The sequence below is a fragment of the Falco naumanni genome, chromosome 9 (genome assembly GCF_017639655.2).
Source record: "Falco naumanni isolate bFalNau1 chromosome 9, bFalNau1.pat, whole genome shotgun sequence".
Taxonomy (NCBI): domain Eukaryota; kingdom Metazoa; phylum Chordata; class Aves; order Falconiformes; family Falconidae; genus Falco; species Falco naumanni.
Window position 1 is genome coordinate 43,628,117 of NC_054062.1, and position 19,483 is coordinate 43,647,599.

Below are 19,483 nucleotides of genomic sequence, written 5' to 3' on the forward strand. Positions count from 1 at the left end.
CTCCTCAGCTATTCAGATCTTCCACATAATTCAGGCAGTCCCTAAAACTAAGACACAGCATGCAACAGCCTGACCCTGCCCCCTCTTGCACCAGCATCTTCTCCTTCCACCACACCAAAACTGGAGGAATTATCCTAGGTCAGCCTGTGCCAAGGAAGTCTAACCTTGATGGACACACTGCTCTTTGGCTGTCTCATGTCCTATCCTTTTAGCATGGCGTAAGAAAGGTCACAAGGCTGTGAGATTATTAGGGTCCTCCACAATTAGTATCCAGACAGACAGCAGTTGCTTCTCAGGGTGTTTGAAAGGATTTCTTTTTGCCTTCCAATAAATGCTTGAAGACAAAACAGCAAATGGACATAAGCTGGGATGTCGTTTTATGCAAGAGTTGGATTGCAGTGGTTTTGGGACAAACCATGCTAGCATGCTACCAGTTTCGAAGCCTCAGCCCTCTACCAGCTCACCAGCAATGTAATCCAGGCTCTGTTGGGCTCACTCCTTCCAGCTGGACCTTGGCAACCTGCTTCCCTGCATTTGTAACCCCTCTATCCCCAGCCTTTGTGTCGTAACACACTGGTAACAATAACATTTCTGAAATCAAAATGCTTTGCAGGCCAAAAAGCTGAGCTCAATCAACGCAGGGGGAAAGCAAACCACGGAGAGCTATTGTTTCTGAAAACCGTCCAAAAACTCTTGGCGCTTCAAGACATTCCCAATGTCCTTTGCACTATTTCCAGGAAAAATTATTCCCAAGGCCTTGCGTATTAAAAAAAAAAATCTGGCTTATATCAATAAACATGATAACTGCTGTATTTTTTCTCTTTAATCAGAGCACAGCTAGCATGTAGAAGCAATCAGAGCTGAGTTGAATAGCCTGTCTTAAGTGTAGCGTTTCAAAACTCTCAAATTCTCCAATGAGGAGCATAAATTAACTCCTGGGACTCCTGAACCTGAGCACCATCTTTGACTACATTTACGTAACAAATTCTTGAAGAAAATTTGTGGGCAGATGTTGGTGGAATAAGTAGTAGAAAAGGCAGAAGGGCAGTTTTTCTGCCCAAATAAACGTATTCAACTTGTCTGTGTTGTGGCAGAAGCACTGCCTGCACCAGCGGTTGGGTTGCAAGCCCAGAAACAGGAGTGCTGGTTCTGATTTCAAATCCTAACATACTGACTTCCAACAAGTCATTCAAAGCTCAGTGGGGTTGCAGCAGGAGGTTAAAGGATTTAGAGAAGATGAGGGATCCGTCTGCCTTCCTTACCCTCTACCTGATACACGGAATCCAATTTGCAGTTAAATACATAGCCTGGGACAGATGAAACTTCAGGCAATATCATGGTTAAGAGCACTGAATCTGTAACAAACCACTGGCAGTCGCCACCAAATTATTCCCATATATTGTTTTTACTAGCTGTGCAATATAATAAGAGTATTTCACTTACAATCCAATACAACCAAGCAGGAATTTGCAGACGACCCTTGTTCAGGATGACATAATTATTTTTGTCTCATTTTAGCTATCCAGAAAGCTGGAAAACCCTTCTATTCTCTGGATTATAAGCTCTTCTTGCAGCATTCCACAGCAAAAAAATAAGTTTCAAATGTCTGTTCTTCCTGTCCACAGGGTCTCAGGTGGGTGGCTTTGGAGTTAAGAATTTACAAATAAAAGCTTAGATGATTGGGTATACTTTAAGATTTTACAGATAAAGTCTTTAGGATTTAGCAAAGGTATGAAAAGATAAATGGTCATAATTTTGTAATTTGTATTTATCTATACCCTGCTCCAAGAACCATATTTTGAAGAGATAAGCAAGAGTCTGGCATCCCTGTGAGAACAGTGAGAATCTTACGGCTTGTTTGCACATTTCACACCACATGCTGTCCCTACCACAGTCCCATAGAACAACCGCTGTCTTCATGGGAAGGCACTGTGCAATGAAATGCTCTTTCAGGTACATTTCACAAAAAAAAAAGAGAAATTATGGGTTAGGGAATTCTGTTTGTTTTTTCAAACAAATGGTGCACTTTATGGTGTTCTACCTTACGTCTCTATCACCTCTCTACCTGTTAAGACTTTCCAAATGCTTAACCTTACTGAAATATTTAACATGGCTATTTTATTTTGAGAACTACTGTGAAACCCTTTACATATCATGGAAAATTAAAGAACAAAGTTCTACTAAACCGAAAGCAGTTTCAGTCCCTTGTTTAGCCGAATATACCTCCTATCTCCTGATTTCACAAATATTATTAAAAATGCATCGTCAATTTATTACCCAGCTTCAGGGCAGAGGGTTGCATTATGAGGTTGGTTTTTGGTGGTGGTGTTTTGGTTTTGTTGGGTTTTATTTTTTATTAAAAGCTTTGCAGCTGCTCTACTTCAAAAATTTCAGGCTTAGAAATACGGGACGGAGTATTGGGAAAACCTCATTTAGCTATGTAATAGTTGTGCATGGTTAGGACAGTTTTCTTGTCATAGGAGCTAACCCCTGCTGTCATTGCTGGGTAATGGGATTCCCATGCTTGACGTGCTAATGCCTTTGGGACAACTCAGTCACTGGAGCCAAGAGAATAAACTCTTCTGTGTTAGAGCTTTTATAAATATAGTCCCCAATTCAGTCTTTCAGTAATTTACCTACAACAAATTTACTACCACCTTCAGGAAGAGGAAAGAAATTAAGTTATGAGTTATATTATCCGAACCAATGCAGAGCTCAAGAGCTGAAAAAATATTTCATCCCTTCAGGAAAGAAATATGGTACCTTTATAACTGCTAGGAGGAAGCTCAGTTAAGCATAAAAGTAGGCTTCACGTGCATAACAAAGAGTAACAGTGACAAAACCTTGGATCTAATCAGATTTCCTTCCCTTTGCTGCAGAGACCCCTGGAGAAGCCGGACGGCCTGGATGTTTCAGATCAGAGCAAAGAACATCCCCAGCATCTGTGTGAGAAGTGCAAAGTTTTGGGCTACTACTGCCGCCGTGTGCAATAAACCTTCGAAGTGGCCTCTTCCCGTCCCCATCGTCCTTAAAGATCCTCTGGCAGCATGCGATCAACAGCAACACAACAAATCAAGATAAAAGCTAAAATAATTGCCAATATTGCCTACCTAATAATAAGCCTTACCATTAATAGAATGTAACATTTCTCCTGTGCATGCACATACATGCAACAGGTATTTACAGGACTACAATTTGTATACATACATATATATGTGAATTTATATATATGTACACACACATATATAAAGTGTTACTGATAGCGTTCACAACAGAACCATGGTTGCAGGTTCTGCTGATTGTTTACACAGACCCTATATCAAGGCCAGGTGAAATGAAGTACTATTCAACAGGCAAGGTATAATATTCACAAGGAATATATGTTACATGTATGGCTTTTGCAGAGGTTAAATAACTGTGGGGCCACCAATTGCAAGCACTCACCCACAACATGAACATTATTCCTATTATATGACAAGATAAAGGAAGATGAAACAAGCGACAGCATAAAAGAAGGAAAAATACTGTTTTCCCGGTTTTAGAAAGTCTAAGTTTCGCGCTACTGATTTCTTGGACTTTTTCTGTTTGTTACCATTGCTTGGGCAGAGCTTAGGCAAAATCGTTTTTGCAGGATGTGGCAAAAAAAAGTGGATAATTGTTTGAGGGTGTGGGTTGGGTAGAAAGGGAATGCCATAATGGAACCCAGAGCATCAGGAAGCATTCCAAGAGGATTTTGGAGGAGACAAAATTGGCTTGCTTGAGTGACTAACAGATCCTTCTCTTGTCATATAATCCCACTAAAATGGTCCCTGCATGTGTATGGGTCGTTCATTAGGCCACAAGCACACTAAATTTACTGTGAATAAGGGGGGATAAGAATACTTACAACTGTCCTGGAAACCCTTAATTGAAAGATTAGCCAAACTTACTATTTATAATAGTTTTAAAGCCACTTCCAGGAACTATTTTTATGTCCTGTTTTCTACTGTACAAATTTGTTATAATATAAAACTTGTTAGCCATAGGGGTGTTTTGAGGCACGAAGAACACTCTATATTACCTTCCCTCTTTATGTCTTCCTGAAGCACCTACATACCTGAGGAGAAATGTAGGAGTTCTATTTCATTGTCCCATTTCAGGTTGAACTTTGTGCAGGGGCATCCTGCTGCAAAGCAGTATCTCATCAGGGACTGGGAAATATCGTGAACTGAATGTACCTCGAGATAGTATCCTGTTTGTATGGCTCCACAAGAGTACATTGGCAAAAGGACACAACAAGCAATTCACTTGCAGCATTCACTAAAAAAATTACAGGGATACCCTTAGTTTGAGGGGGTTTTATTCAACTATTTTTTATGAAGTTTCCTTTAGAGAGACTGATTTGTGTGAATGATATTTTGTGGAAATACTTTAAACCCTAAATAACTTGATATGAATTGAATTTGGTTTTGGGATTAATTCCGTAACACTAAGACAGAGGGAGTTTTATGCCAAGTGATAGCAGGATGTTACCAGTACGTACAGTCAAGCTCTTGTAAAGCAAACTGAACATTTAGAGTTTTCAGAGCATTCGTATAGAAAATGTGAAGCTCTTTACCAATTTGCTCTAGGGTGAAACTTTAGCCATTTCCCTGCTTCTCAATAAACAGGGCAAAATTGTTTCTGCTTACTCTGGTGGTAGCACCATGTACTTATCTTGCAAAACCCCAAGTGACCCAGCCTACTGCTCAGAGCAATGGATAAACAGTGGGACTCCTGGCTTCTGACCACGGCTCTTTCATTAGCTCCCTGATCCTGAGCGAGTCACAAGATCCTTCTGGACCTCAGCTTCCCCAGCTGCAAAATGGGGATAATAATACTTTCATTACCTACCTCACAGGAGAGTTGTGAGGCTTACTTAATATCTTTAAGTGCTTTGTCATCACTGGATGAAAAGTGCTATGTAATGCTGAAATAGTATTAACTAAATTAATTATTTTGAAACCAGTTTTGCCCAGTTGGCAATTCCATTAACTAAAATAGCTAAAAACAATATTATTGAAAGTTAACACTAATAACAGTTCAGTTGCCTCAGTGAGGATACAGTTTTAGCATTTTCAAATGGAAACGCATTCTTTTATACAGACTCAGAAATTACCTTGGAGGCAAACGCTCTAAACAAGGATACTAATCTGCCCATACCAATAAGAACAAAAAAAAAATACACAGCCAGATCTAGGGGTGGATTTTCAAAGCCTGACCTCTAGCATTAATCTTGATAGTTTGTTTCAAGCATGAGTAATTTTGGAAGAGCTGCGTACTAAATGATTATTTTTTCCCTCTGGAGCACTTAATAGTACGGGGGGCAGGGGCAGTGGGGGAATTACCTTGACGCTTCACATCCAGCTAAAGGACATGTAGAGAAACCCCCTTAGATGAAGATAAGGGAAAATGTTATTTTATTTTCTCCTGAAATTAAGATGTTACCAACCTTTTTTTCTGTGTTGAAATAATTTCCATCTTATGATAACCACTAGATGAGTAAAATAGCACATGCCTTGCTTTAGCTACATCAATATACAGCACATCACCAGGTTCTGAACAAGACCCAACTAAAAGATACCATTATATGCAATTGTTGCTATTTTCATGCCAATGCCCTGTTAAAAATTGTTTATCCAGATTCAACACTGTGTGGCAATGCGTTCAGCTTATGGATTTTTAGGTTGTACTAAAAATACACATGATCTACTTTAACACAATTAAAGTCTGTAGGTATAGAATAATAATTCTTAAGAGCATACTTAACCACAGTTCAATATTTATACCATTGATACGTTCCTAGGCAGCAGAGATGAAATATTTAAGTAATTTTTAGCATATTTGAAATAATGAGCAGGAGAACAGATTTTTCCCCTGCACTCATGTTGGGGAAAAACAAACAAAGAACAAAACGCACGGAAAAGCAAGATGCAACACTGCCGTAGTTTGTACTGCCGAACTCAGAGACTGCAAATCCATCGTGGTGCGGGATGTGGATGTGATCCAGTCCAGGGCTGGAAGCAGCTTGCTTGCCTTGCTATCCCTGACAAAAGTGGGGTGAGGAGGGAGAGTGACCGGGGGTCCCTGGAGAGCAGCCATGGGCCTAAACTCCAGCTTCCCCTCAGCCGTGTGGGGCATCCCCTTGTTTTCTGTCCTCACTGCACAGGGCTGAAACCTTGTTTCCCTAATGAGCTGGTGCCTGGGAAGGCAGGAGCACCAGGCTTGTGCGTGGGGAGTGCTCCTCTGTCTCTCCCTGCGTGAGGTTTGCTTGTAGGATTATAGCATTCAGCTCTCGGCATTTGCTTCATGTTTGTCCGTATGTAGTTTGTGGGTTGCTGCGCATAAGTAATGTACAATAGCTCATGACTGTTGGCTTTTAGTTAATGGCACAGATCAGAAATTTCTTTAATGTTGATTTCAAAAAAGAAAAAAAAAAAGATTGATAAGATATAGATCTCTTCCCCCCTCCCCCCTCCCCAACCACAATTCACCTGTAGACCTAACTAACTCTTTCCAAATTGGAAAAACCTTAAAAATTCAGATTTTTTTGACTGGTAAGAAAATGAGTTGATTTACCTTTTAGATTTTTCCAGATGCTTTCTGATGTTCTTTATCATCAGCTGTGCATTTAGAACATCACCTAGTAGTCCTCGAAGGCATTTTTAGACAGTCTTACCAGACGCAAAGTAAGCATCAGTAAAAAGATTTTTGAATCAACACAGGCCTGCCTAAGCTGACTATGCTTTATGGGGGTACCTGAGAGAAATTTGGCTCTGTGCATTTATTTGGCAAATCAGGTTTTGAACCTCAGATGTTTGCTGTTGCTTGCTTACCAATCCATCCATCTTTTTTGCCCTCTTTGGAGATTTTTAAACTTTCATTTATTCCTTAAAAAAACAACCAACCACCAGAAAGACCCGCCAAACTAATCATTTGTTCCCTCAGTCAGAACATTTCACATGGAGTTTGTCCTTGGCATTGGCACTGCTCTGGAGAAAACTATCAGTGATCTGAAATGCATGGTGTACATTTTTAGCTGCTTTAACTTGATGTGGCTCCAACAAAGGTGTCAAGAATACTTCATTTAATGGTGAAGAAGAAAAATCCCTGTAGTTTAACGGATGGCCCCATTTTAGCCAGTTTCTACTGCTGCTACTATGGACATAAAATGACACCACATAAGCAAGTTTTGAGGCCTTTTTGTCTCAAAGTTGCTTCTTAATTTCAGATAAATACACAAGAGTATATATTATTTCTGAAAATAGGTGTATTTCAAAGTTCCCCATTATATGGGACTTAGCTTGTAATCTAAAAATGTGAAGTTACCTATGTCTGAGAGAAGCCTTATACTGAAAAGTATTCTCTACATTTTACCTTTTTGTATGTTGTGAAATTTAGATTATACATGGGTTCCATACCTGTGACACTCTAGCAGTTATTCCAAAAATGAAAGTACTTAAAAAATTAAAAGTTAAGAGCTTTTGGAAATGTCAGACTTCATAGATTAGTTCTCTTTCTTCTGCAGTCACGTAGAATTTTCTTTTTTCCTAGTATGGATCCTGAGAGCTGTCCACTGAACGTATGCGATAAATCATCAACACGTGTTTTTCAAGTTAAGTGAATTGACATACATTTTCCACTTGCCTTTGCCAACATACTTTAAAATATATGATGGAACTATCCCCGTAAAAAAAAAACAAAAAAAAATATCATTCTTTAAGATATCACTCCACTCCCGATTGGGCTTCAACCCGTCATCTCTTTCCTATCTGCAAAACCACTGCTGTCCATTCAGTTTGCTATGTTGCTGAAGTGCTCAGAGGGCTGTTTGAGATCTTCAATATAGGGATGATGGTTTGTGTTTCTAGGATGAAATTCAAAGGGACAATCGTGTGCAGTTACTAGCTATAGATGATTGATATAAATGTTTACCCCTGTATGAAGTATTTTACAGTTTTACTTGCAGATGTGTATTTATCTTGAGTTATACTTGACATAGAGTTTCTTTCAATTTTTTTTTAATACTATGTGTGTATTTTGGAAACCTTTTTAGATGTTAAAATTTTTGAATGGTTACAAATATTTCTTGTAATACTGAATTGTTTGTTATCTTATCTGGAAACTCTTTGCAGTAACTTTTTTGTATATATTTGAGGGCCTTTTTAAAAAAGTATTGTTTGTTTTTTGGGAAAAGTTTTTTACAATTTGGAAGCTTTCAGAAGGGCCTTCCTCTCAACTAGGATACTAACAGAGGTAAAAGTTTTCTTAATTATTTTGCAGAACTAAGGATGTATCCTCAAGAAAATATTTATGGAAGTAATTTACTTTTTTTTTTTTACAATGCTTTTGTCTGTATAAAGTATGCAACAGAACTACATTAAGAAGGAAATATTGTCTACATAAAATATTATATGAAAGTTGGTACATAATTCTGACAAAAAACCTTGCAATTCTTTAAGCCATATTGTTTTTGTTATCCTTGGATGAAAATATCAGTATTAAGTAACCAGTATATTATTCAAGTGCTTAGACTTATAAGAAAATGCTTATACAGTTTATTTATGTGTATTTGGGGAAGGATTGCTAGAAAAAGCTATCACTAGACATATAGCAAGTGAGGAGCAAGTAACAGTATACTGTCACTTTATGGCCTTGTGAGAGACACAGAAGATGCTGAAAGCGCCACAGAGACTTGGCTTTCAGCAACTCCGAAGCACAAGCGTTGGGTTTCAAATGGTGGTTCTTTCCCATAACCAGAGGGGAAGAGAGTTGGTTGGGACGCTGTTTGACAACTTGACTTTCACAACTCTTTGCAGACTGTGAGCTCAGCTATGCAGTTATCGGCTACAGCAATAATATCAAAGGACGTAAGAGAAAAGGATTGAAGTAGTTTATTGTAGAAGTGTATGTTTATTTTAATTAGAACTCATAGCAATATAGAATATGCATGTGCACGTATTTGAAGCATTTTTACACTTTACATTTCATGTAGTTTGATTATATTATGAAGGATTGGGGGTTTAGTTTGATATTTTACCATGCTAAAATGGGAGGTCTGCCCAACCCTGTACTGGATTCTTGTTTCCTTTAAAAGGTTATTTAGTACAGCACTCACTGCATCGTGTACTAGTGCTAAAACTAACACTGTATCTTAGGAATTTCTTCAGCTTTAAAAAAATTAACCTAATTATTATTACATTTGTTTAGCTGTACCCACTGACCTTGTCAGATTCAGTTGGCGATTTGTATAATTTCTTTTTCTGTAACTGTTAATAAACTTGTACAGCTAAAACAAACAAACAAAACCTATGGACAAAGGCCTCAGAGGTGCCAGTTCTGCTTCAGCAATCAAGATGACAGCTTGTTCATCTGGTGACTGTGTTGCTAAAGAGACTGTAAAACCTCTGTTGTGGATTGTCCATAAAATGGCATTCCGACATGTGCCTTATTTGCTGGATAGTATACAGCTTTCCTCTAGTATTCTAGCATTTTAATGCTGTATTAAAGTACTGCAAAAAAAACAGTGAAAGAGTGATATGGTTTTCTTGAACGTTCCTTCCTTTGAAGTTTTACTACCAGCTGCGCTGGGTTCCCAGTTATGGACCAGCCAGCCACAGCCTGGTGTTTGCGGTGCAAACCTGCCCTAGCATAACTCTGACTCAGACCAGGTGAAGATTTCCTCCACCACAGATGAGTCCCTTAAGCTGCAATGAGCCTGGTCACATCCTGGGTGAGAGAGCTTCATCCCAAGTCTCCTCTGCTGGTGGAACAACTTAGGTTAACAGTGCCAGCTCTTCATTTTTAACAGCCTGGTACTGTCTAGCAGTCTTCTGAATCTAAGTATGCTTCTATCCTTAACAGTTGGACAGGAAAGCTTGGGAGCCAGCAAGCTGCTATTATGAAAAGTAACATTCAGCATTTATTAAAGTAATTAAGCTAGATCACTTAAAATTTAGGGGATTGGATCCAGTTTTTTTGCAAAGCCTAGAAGTCAGCAACACACCTACTAAGTGCTTGTTGTCTATCAGCAATGTTCTTCTCACACACCAAATCAAAGTTCAATGGCGAGCAATTTTTCTATGGGGACTGCCAATACTGTTGTGATGGGAAATTAAAATAAGGATATAATGAAATTAAGTTCGGACTTCAGGTATCCTGCCTCTAACATGAGAAATCTCCTTCATGTAAAACCAACAAAGTTTTTAATAGACACACCCACACCCCTACAAACACGATGCATATTGACACCGACTTTACCACAACGACGCCATTTATATTCCATAGCAAGCCTGGTTTCTGGGAAGATTTGGGTGGTCTTCTCGTACAGTCTACACAAGAGAGAGCAAGAACTTGCGCACGTGGGTGCGCATGGATATGTGCTGGGGTTGGGGGCAGATGTTGGCTAAGGAATCATGCCATTCTGAAGCCTTGGGAAAAAAAAAAAAAAAAAAGAGAACTGTTTCACTAAATAATGAAACGTCATCCCAGCTAAGCCCCATGGGAAGGGAAAAGCACATACTCAGAGCTAGTTGGTGAATTATTGTTTGAAAAACAAAACACACTGCTCTTCAATATAAGTCATGCCAATAGCACTGTTCTCAGCAAACGTGAACCACAAAGCCAAGCTCAGAACTGAAATAAGTCTTTCCACCAAAACTGGGGGCTCCCCAAATGCCGACACCTTAGATTTAGCACTCCACTGTGACCAGAAAAAATGCAGAGTAAACCAACTGCAAAGTCCTAGCTCCCTATTACCACACTTTCTATGATTCCTCAAATAAATGACTTTTTCATATTTAAAACAGAAGTAAATTAACACAAGCAATATGGTGTCAACAAAAATGATCAAAGTACTTTTTCCATATATTTCACTGCCAAAGGCTTTGCCTTACTGCTTTATGTGAATGAGGTCAAGAGACAATACAACACCCTGCTTGTAACAGAAAGGCCAAATAATTCCCACTTTAAGAAAAATAATAGGGCTTTCATAACAGGGATTTCATATGACATTGATACTTTGAAATAAAAAGCTGTTTCATTATTGTTCATAGAAAAACAATTTAAGCCGTACACCAAGGTTACTATTTTTAGTTAGTCATATTGCATCAAAATCCCCATCTCTGATCCTCCCAGCACATTAGCAGGCGTACAAACTAGACCTTAAATATGAACTAGGAAGCACAAACAGTCTGCACATTACACTTCTGTAGTCTTGCTTGGGGCCCCCATACACAGATCACATAAGTCAAACAAGTTAAAAAGACTCCTCCTTTCCCCATGTCCCTCTAAGAGGGATGTGCACAAGACACATTGGGAAGAGAAGAACCTGAAGCACCAAGGGCTGAATGCTGACAGTCAGGTCTTTCACTAGGAAATAAGAAATTAGGAATTAAAGAAACCTCCTAACTGGAAGAACATACAAATGCCTTACTCCTGAGAAGCATGTAGTACATAGTTTGTCATCCTGAAAAAATAAACTACAACATTCAGCTTGATTTTTCTCCAGTATTCACCTCCTGAACTTAGAGAAACAGATCGTTTACAAACACCAGCTGCTAGGCTCACACCTCTTCACTCAGCACTTATGTTTTACCAAAAGTAATGCAATTACTTTTCCTCACCATCCAGATCTCAAAAACACTTCAGACAATAAAATCCAAAAAAACTGGTCTTGATACAACCTACCAAAACTGCAAAACCTCATTCAAACAACACAGATAAATACTTTTCACAATCCTTTTACAAATTCAGGAGAAAATTTTAGTAGTTAAACATGCCGAGAAAACACCTACCTCAGTCAGCATTTGTTGGGTCCTTTTCCAAAGAGCCAAAACTGAAATTGAGGCAGTCACATTCACGAGGAGTCAGTGTCCCTGATCTGCAGACCAGGAGACCAGGGACAGCCAACATTTCTCTGCAAGAGAACAAAACACCATTAGCCATCCCCATGGAAAAGCACAGCCCAGGCATACACGGCTTTGCAGCCGATGTGGAGACCCCAGAGGTAGCAGCCACCCTGGGCATTCTTTGGAGACTTTGCTTCTATGCCATGAACTTAGCTAAACAAAAATGCAGCGATCCTCGACTTTCTTCCCTTCTTTTTTTTTTTTCTTATATAAAAGGTAAAAATGGAGCTTACATGCCCAGCTAGCCCAACCAAAACCCATGCCTACAGGGAAAGCAATTCTTAGCCAAAATCTTTATGAATGTTTTAAGTGGAGTAGGGTACAAGCCAAAGATTTTATTTTGTACTCTAACCTGAACTTCACCAGCTCAGAACAGAAACTAGAATGCCAGAACACAGTGAGAAAGCTTTCTTTTGCATGATGTCTGAACACATCTGAGCAGTAGGTATGGGAAACCTAACCCCAGCCAGCTTTTCAAAAGGTTTCCTTACAGTCCTGCAGCATAACAAGGTGGTACAACTCAAGAGACTTCCAAGGAGTTAGGCATACTTACGCCGCATTTGATTTAAGCCAGCAAAACTTAGAGAAGAAATAACAGTGCAGAAAACACTGCAGAAGTCATAGGAAGTAAGACCTCAAAACTCACTGCTTGCAAATAAACAAGCGATATACAGACAGATACTCCAAGCATAGGGGAAAAAAAGCTTTGCTGAGTACCTTCACGTAAAAATTCAGAAAGCTACCAACCCACAGCCCTAAGAAAGGGCCTCACTTCCCTCTGCCGCTCTTATATTTGCTGCGGCCCTGATTGCATGGGGGCTCCAGCTGTGCTGGCCAGCTGTGGGGGATAGGGGAGTGGGCACCAGCAGGTGCAGGGCTGCCTGCCTGGCTGTGCCTGCTGCAAGGCCAAACAGCCCTCTCCAGCATGACCACAAGAAAAAACCTGCAAAGGCATCAGTGCTGCCAACATGAACCCTCATGGGCACCTGGGAGGCAAAGGACAGATCAATTCACATCTACGAGAGACAAACAACTCTCTTTAATGTTCACAGTCATGGAAATCTCAGTTAAGTCTTAGGCAGCTGTAGAAATTTTGTCAAGGAAATACACAAAAGCAAGCTTTGCTGGACAGAAACCTGAATAACGCATGTTGCAATGAGCCAATTCAAACTGCTAACCAACGTACCCGGCTAAAGTTTTTAAACACAATTTTTGAATACACAGCGGTTGCACGTATCAAGCAATACCTTGCCCAGCTACTTGGTCTAAGGTGTGGTTTATCCTTTGGCCATTTGCCCACCCTGTGTGTTTGCTTTGCTTGAATTAAACTGAGGTAAAAGCGACCGAGTTAAATAAAGACAACCAAAGCCCACACACACCAACGTCTTCCAGGATTTGAAGGAACTGAACCAACACCATTAAGCTCGTCTTCCATGGGGAGGTGAACAGCAATTCACTGATTCAGAGCAGCAAAAGCAGAACCAAACACGAGTCAGACAGAGTCCCTGACAATCGGTGCAAGATACCCCAAATGGTGCATATTCATTAATAGATTTTAAATTAGCTAGTAAGTCAGGAATAAGCACATGGCTTTATTTTGGATATTCAACTCAATGTCAGAACAGTGTAAAAAAAAAAATAAAAATAGAGGCAAATAGAGGATTTGGAAATATGGACAGGAAACCAACGCGAAAACATCATTATGTGATCCTTATCACTCTAAAAGGATAAAAGAGCTGTCAAAAAAATCCAGAATGATGAAAGGAAAGAAACAGTTGCCCTGTGAAAACAGACTTTGTGCACTGGCCCTCCATCTCCTGGAAAAGAGATCAGTGAGGGTGGATATGATAGTGGACTATAACATAATAAATGACACAAATAAAGGAGGAAATATTCATTGGAATTTTGGATAAAGTTATCTGAGGTTACATAATTTAAAAAAAACAGAATTTCACACAGCAGACTGAAATTCATAGTCATGGGATATTCTAGCTGTCAAAAGAATAAATGAGATCAAACCCAATTACAAAACCACATTAAAAAAAATAATCCTATCAGGGTTATTAACCACGAAGCTGCATCCCTGGCTCACAAAGGCCCAAAGCACAGAAGCAGCCAGCAGCAAGACACGATGCTGACAGAAGGTTGATTGCCTATGTTGAGTATCTTTGCCCTCAGTCAGGTGTTGTAGTGAAGAAGATACTGGAGCACATGCTGGTCTGATTGCTGGTCTGAGAGGACTATTTTTTGTCTGACAGTAGAAGCTGCAACATATGAATGTAAACATAGTTTCAGCCCTGTATGTAAGGAAAACACTTGTACCGCACCCATCAGGCACCTGATGGCTGCCAGGGCAGGCTCTGATGGACATGTCCAGGGAAATACCTGTTGGTTCCCCAGCATTCACACTTTGGAAGAAAACCTTGTGGCTCCGCTGCCCTCATGCTTAGTTGAGCTAATTGGCAGGAAACTAATTGAAACACCACTGTTGTTTCTAGTCTACAACTGAAACTTGCACTACTATAGCTAGTTTGGTATGTTTGGGGTTTTTTTCTTAAATTCATTGCAGATATTTTTGTTTGAAAAGCTGGTCCTAATTAGCTGTGTTTAAAGTTATTTTTAACACATCCACGTACTGCATTCCTGCTCACTGGGCCACGCCACCCGCTCTCACTCTCCAAGTGGCAGGGCAGGGCTTAGCCTTCAGTTAGCCTCCCCTTATGGTTTTCTGGGGTCACAAAGGAATTTACTGAGTCGAGTAAAATTTCTAAGAGGTGTTTAAGCACCTCCTAGCATCCTAAAGGTCCAGTAAATGGAGGTCATATGGATGAGGTCATAGGCTCTGGCTGAGCCATGCATTGTGCCGCAATGGGAGGCAGCCAAGCCTTGGCCATCAAACCCTGGGCCTCCATGACGGGTTTCAGCCATGCTATGCTATGCCCCTCTGCCCAACATCGAGCCACAGCCAAGGACATCCCAAACTGACGTGGAGGCTGGTTAGCCTGTGCCCATGTTTTCCCATCTACTGATCTTAAGTGATGTCTTTAACTCCAGGGGTACAGCTTCACACCCAGAGAGCCCCTCAAGCTGTTCAGAGGCCTGAGGTGCTCTTGTGTGAGTAAAAACACACAAGGAAAGCACAAGATGTGCAGAGCTGGATTGAGAAACACTTTGCAATTTATCTTTTCTGCCATAAATATCTCTGCCCATCTCTTTACAAGGGGAGGAAATGTCAGTCTGAGGCAGACAGAAATATTCAGACCAAAGCAGTTACATCTGGAGGCTTTTGTGAAATGAATGTAGCCAAGAGAAGAAAGTGAACTTTTTCTCCCCCAATTTCTTTCCTACACTGAGCTCTGTGCACCTCCTTGCAAGAATTTAGCACAACAGGAGAAGAAATAGAGGCTCAAATAAGGCTTTATAGTCCCAGGAAAGGTGAAGTTCAGTCTCAGGTATGTGTGATTTGCTCCCTCAAGGGCTGTACACGTGAAATATAGCTTCTCTGGGTTTTTTTTTTTTTCTTTTTTTGCATGTGAATTTAATACACTTCATAAACCCGATCTCCTCTTCAACACCTTACCAGCAAACCTGGCAGATTTCAAACAGCTTTCTAAATATGAAAAGTAGGGAAAATTTGTCACCTGAGTTCTTTTTGTAAAAGTAGACAATACAGCTGGTAGTGTTTAACTTTATAGTAATGGGCATATAAACATCATTTTCACTACTGGCAGGTATTCTTGCTTTCTTAAGAGTTAAAAACTGCTTTTCTTTTAACCCAGGTACTGCCCAGTCTCTAGGATGTCACCAACCCCTTTCAGGGATACCTAAGGAAAGGAAAAAAAAAAAAGAATATAACTGCTATTAATTCACCCCAAAGCTGTGCCCTGCTCCCCAGGGCAGACAAAGAAACAAAAAAAATCCCAATAACTAATATTCTAAAACACCCAGCTGGTTAAAATCTTTTCAGTGACTGGAATGAGACATGTATGTTCATATTTTAAAGTTGATCAACTTCAGCAGATGCTCCTTCCACCAAAGATTTAGTTTGTAAGTGATTATGCATTACATAACTAGAACTGTAAACTGCAAGTCCCTAGATGTTTCCTACCTCCCCCCTTGCCTCTACCGACTCCCCCCTATTGCCTGTATTTCACAGTTGTTGGTCTTTTGTGGCCTCTTTAATTCAAGCCTGAAGTTATATTACGTGCTTTGCACCACTCCTGTTTTTTCAAAAGGAATATTTTGTATTATAATAACATGCTGTCCCCTCCCCACATCCACGATAGCCTTCTCACACACAGCCCAGCCAGCCCCTGCCCCACACTGCCTGCAGCACAGGCAAATGCCCTGGTGCTGCCCACTGCCAGTGGTACTTTTAAGAAAGTTATTTTTTCTACAGCGTTGAGTGTTTTGTTTTGTTTCTTTTTTAAATGAGAAGCATTTATTTAGGAAGCACTAAAAGGGTTCTAAATTTGTTATAAGTATATGGAGAAATAGCTAGACCAATTGCTCAGGCTTCCACCAGCACTGAACCCTGGCCACCTCTAGATGGGAAGGAAGCAGCTGTGTGACCATGGCTATCTCACTGCCCTTGCAGGAAGCAAGGCAAGGTCTCTGTAATCAAAATCACGATTGTGGTTTCTGGTCTTTCTCACACAGTCCCGGTCACTGGCTCAGCCCAGAACTAAAAATGCCATGTATGAGGCAAGCAGCACTACTTTGACAGGAGCAGGAGCTGAGTTCATGGTTGCCCTGTTAGTCCCCAAGTGTATTCACCTGCTGCTGGGTTAGAGCCAAATAATCCCAACTTCTTCCTAGAGCTCCTTCTGTCACTCCTCAGCTTAAAAGCTCTAGGAGGCCTTCCCGTCAGGGATAAAACTGATTTTTCTACCCCATGAATAGCCTGTTTGAAACCCTTTTCATTTCTTTGGCCAGGTGGAGCCAATATATAGCTCATCAGGGTGGCAAGCTCATTGCTTAGGGGAGCACTTCACTCCCCTGAATGTTAAGGGAGACAAGTGACATGGAGCAATGGTTTTGCAGTGCTGCAAAAAAAATATCCCAAACACAGTAATCTGGGTGTGAAAATGATCTTGATTTCTCCTTTTAACACATTTGGTTGCCTAGTGAGAAGGAGCCTAAGAAGAGTAAGCAGACGGGTCTGCAAGATTGGTGCTGGCAAACGTGGAAACTTTTGCAGCCTCTGGCTCTGGCCCCAGCTCGTCCCCACTTTCCATGAATGCCTAATTGAGACTGCCTGGCTTTTTCCGCAGAGGAGGGAGCCAGTTTCCAGGCAGGGCATATGGGTGTATTCTGTAAGTCTTTGCCTTGTAAAGTTTTAGCACCCAAAAAAGCCTCCGGTCTCCAATATGATTCAGTTGGCTGGCAAGGGAGTGGCTGACGGTTAGGGGTGATGGCTGTTGCTGTTGGCAGGAGAAACCAGAGGGTAGGAGTGGGGAGAAAGCGGCTCTCTTTTAAAGAAATTACACCGACAGCAATCATCTCATTTTGCATGGGGCATGAAACCCTCTCAGAGTACTACGCAAAAGTCCCTGCAAGACAGAAAACCCCCGTGCAGCCACAGCACAGGTACAACAGACAGCAGCATGAGAGCGAGGGTGTAGCCACTGTGGCTGTTCATCCCTGGATGACACCTGTGGCACTTCCCCGGTTCGATCTGTGAGCAGGGCACTATTAGCTGCCTCGTCCTGCAGCTTAGCGTGTGGCTTAGACCTGCAGCAACTGTGGGACATACCTGGCACTCACACCTTCACCTGCAGCACCTCAGGCTCTGGACCACACCAGAGCTTGCGACAGCCTCTGGCCACCGCTACTCCCACTCCTGCAGCCGCAGCGCTTACGCTGCAGGTTCAGAGGGGCAGGTCCCGCAGCTCCCATGCCAGAGCTTGCCTGAGCTGCTGTTTCCATATGCAGAGCAGCAAAGAGCCAGGCAAAGTCACAGCTCAGCATCCAGAGCAGGACGGGGCTGCCCATGCTAGAAGTTTACCCCCCCACTGAACTCCCATAGGTGCTGGAGTCAATATTCACTTATGCCCAGCGTAAATAGGGAGCAATCAGATAACTCTCAGCTAGGAAGCTGTCTAGGCCCCCCAACATACCATGTTCACACTATTCCTTTCTCAGTGGGCCAGACCCCACACCTGCCTAACATAATGTGGATGATGGAGCGGCCTGGCCTACCACTGATGTTGGGGCTTTATATTAATCACATGGAAATCATTTTGGACAATTAAGCATAGAGATGAAAGGCCAACTGGCTGCACATGTTGTGTGGGGCATGACCTAAAAGCAATCCCAGTGATTGAGATGATGTACTGTGAAAGCTGGATTAAACAGGTCAAGTAAATTTGGAGCAGCTAAAATAAACCGAACTCTCTTCCAAAACATATGTTGTGCTTGCCACATAATATTGCTGTACTGTGGTAGCATGTCCCAAACATGCCAAAACCGATATGCTTGTTCCAGGGTCATGGTGCCAAGGGGAGAGAGCGAGGATGGTTACTTTAGAAAAAAAGCTGGACAGAAAGTAGTTCTGAGAAAGTCACAAGCATTCCTGAATGAGCTGCATGATAAGGCTTTGCACATCTTCCCTGTAGCCAACCAAATACCCTGAGCCCTAGGAAGGCATCCAGATTCAAACTGAGCAATCAAATGTGAATGAATGTTATGGGCTTTTGCTCCCCTCTATAAACATTTTCCAGTTAGTGGTAAACTGTTTTGAAAGCCCCCAGTAGCCTGGCTGGGAGCTGGAGACATTTTACAACATCTGGGAACAATTCCCAAATCACTTCCCCGCATACACCTGTACTGAACTCTATTTGCAGTCAGTTTGCTGTGGCAAGCCAGCCTGCGCTGCCCATCCAGGGCCAGGGCCAGGAGGGCATCACCACCAGCCAGGATGGCCAGTTCCCACCCCATTGTGGTTTGCTGGGGTCCACAGGGGTGCTTAACAGTGTGAAATGCTTGCCATTCCTCTGTGCTGACCTCACTTTGAGCCATCACCAGTAACACAGCGTGCAAAGTGCTTTATTGGAGTGATACGGCTGTGTAGGAAAATAAAACAGCCCTCAGCCACTCATGGGCAGGTTAGCTAGTCTGGGTATCAATCATACCAGGAACACAGGGAGTCCAAAGTGAGTTGCAGAAGAACTTGGATGAACTGCAGCCCTTTCGCATCACGTGGTCCTCCATGGCCACCCCTGCCCGGGTCAGTGCTGCTCAGACTTCCACAGTGCTCTTATTTTATTTTCTTACCATTCAGTTGCCGTATGCTTTGTATTATCTTTGTTTTCACTTTGTCTTGGTCATCCCAATGCTTCGCTATACCAGATAATCAACAGTTGTCAGCAGTAAGCTATTAGATAGTAAAACACAGCACTTGAAAGATAGGAAATGTTAAGGGTTCAAGTAGCCCTTGCATGGAGCCCTGCAACATGTAAAGGTTTTTATCCATCTTGAACTCATCACTGGAAAAGTGTTTTTAGCTTCTATGTGCAGTTTCAGTGCTGTTCTTTTGAATGGCTGTATTTCAGCAT

The 19,483-nt window shown here is 41.4% G+C and overlaps 1 protein-coding gene across 1 annotated transcript in view; it reads left to right on the forward strand.

Moving 5' to 3' along the window:
* ZCCHC24 (zinc finger CCHC-type containing 24) overlaps positions 1 to 6,931 on the forward strand; it is a 113,727-nt gene extending 106,796 nt beyond the window's left edge. Inside the window, exon 4 of the mRNA XM_040605673.1 lies at positions 2,880 to 6,931. Within this exon, the coding sequence (XP_040461607.1) occupies positions 2,880 to 2,993 (114 nt within the window). The 3' untranslated portion in view covers positions 2,994 to 6,931. The remainder of the gene's footprint in view (positions 1 to 2,879) is intronic.
* The last annotated feature ends 12,552 nt before the right edge of the window (positions 6,932 to 19,483 follow it).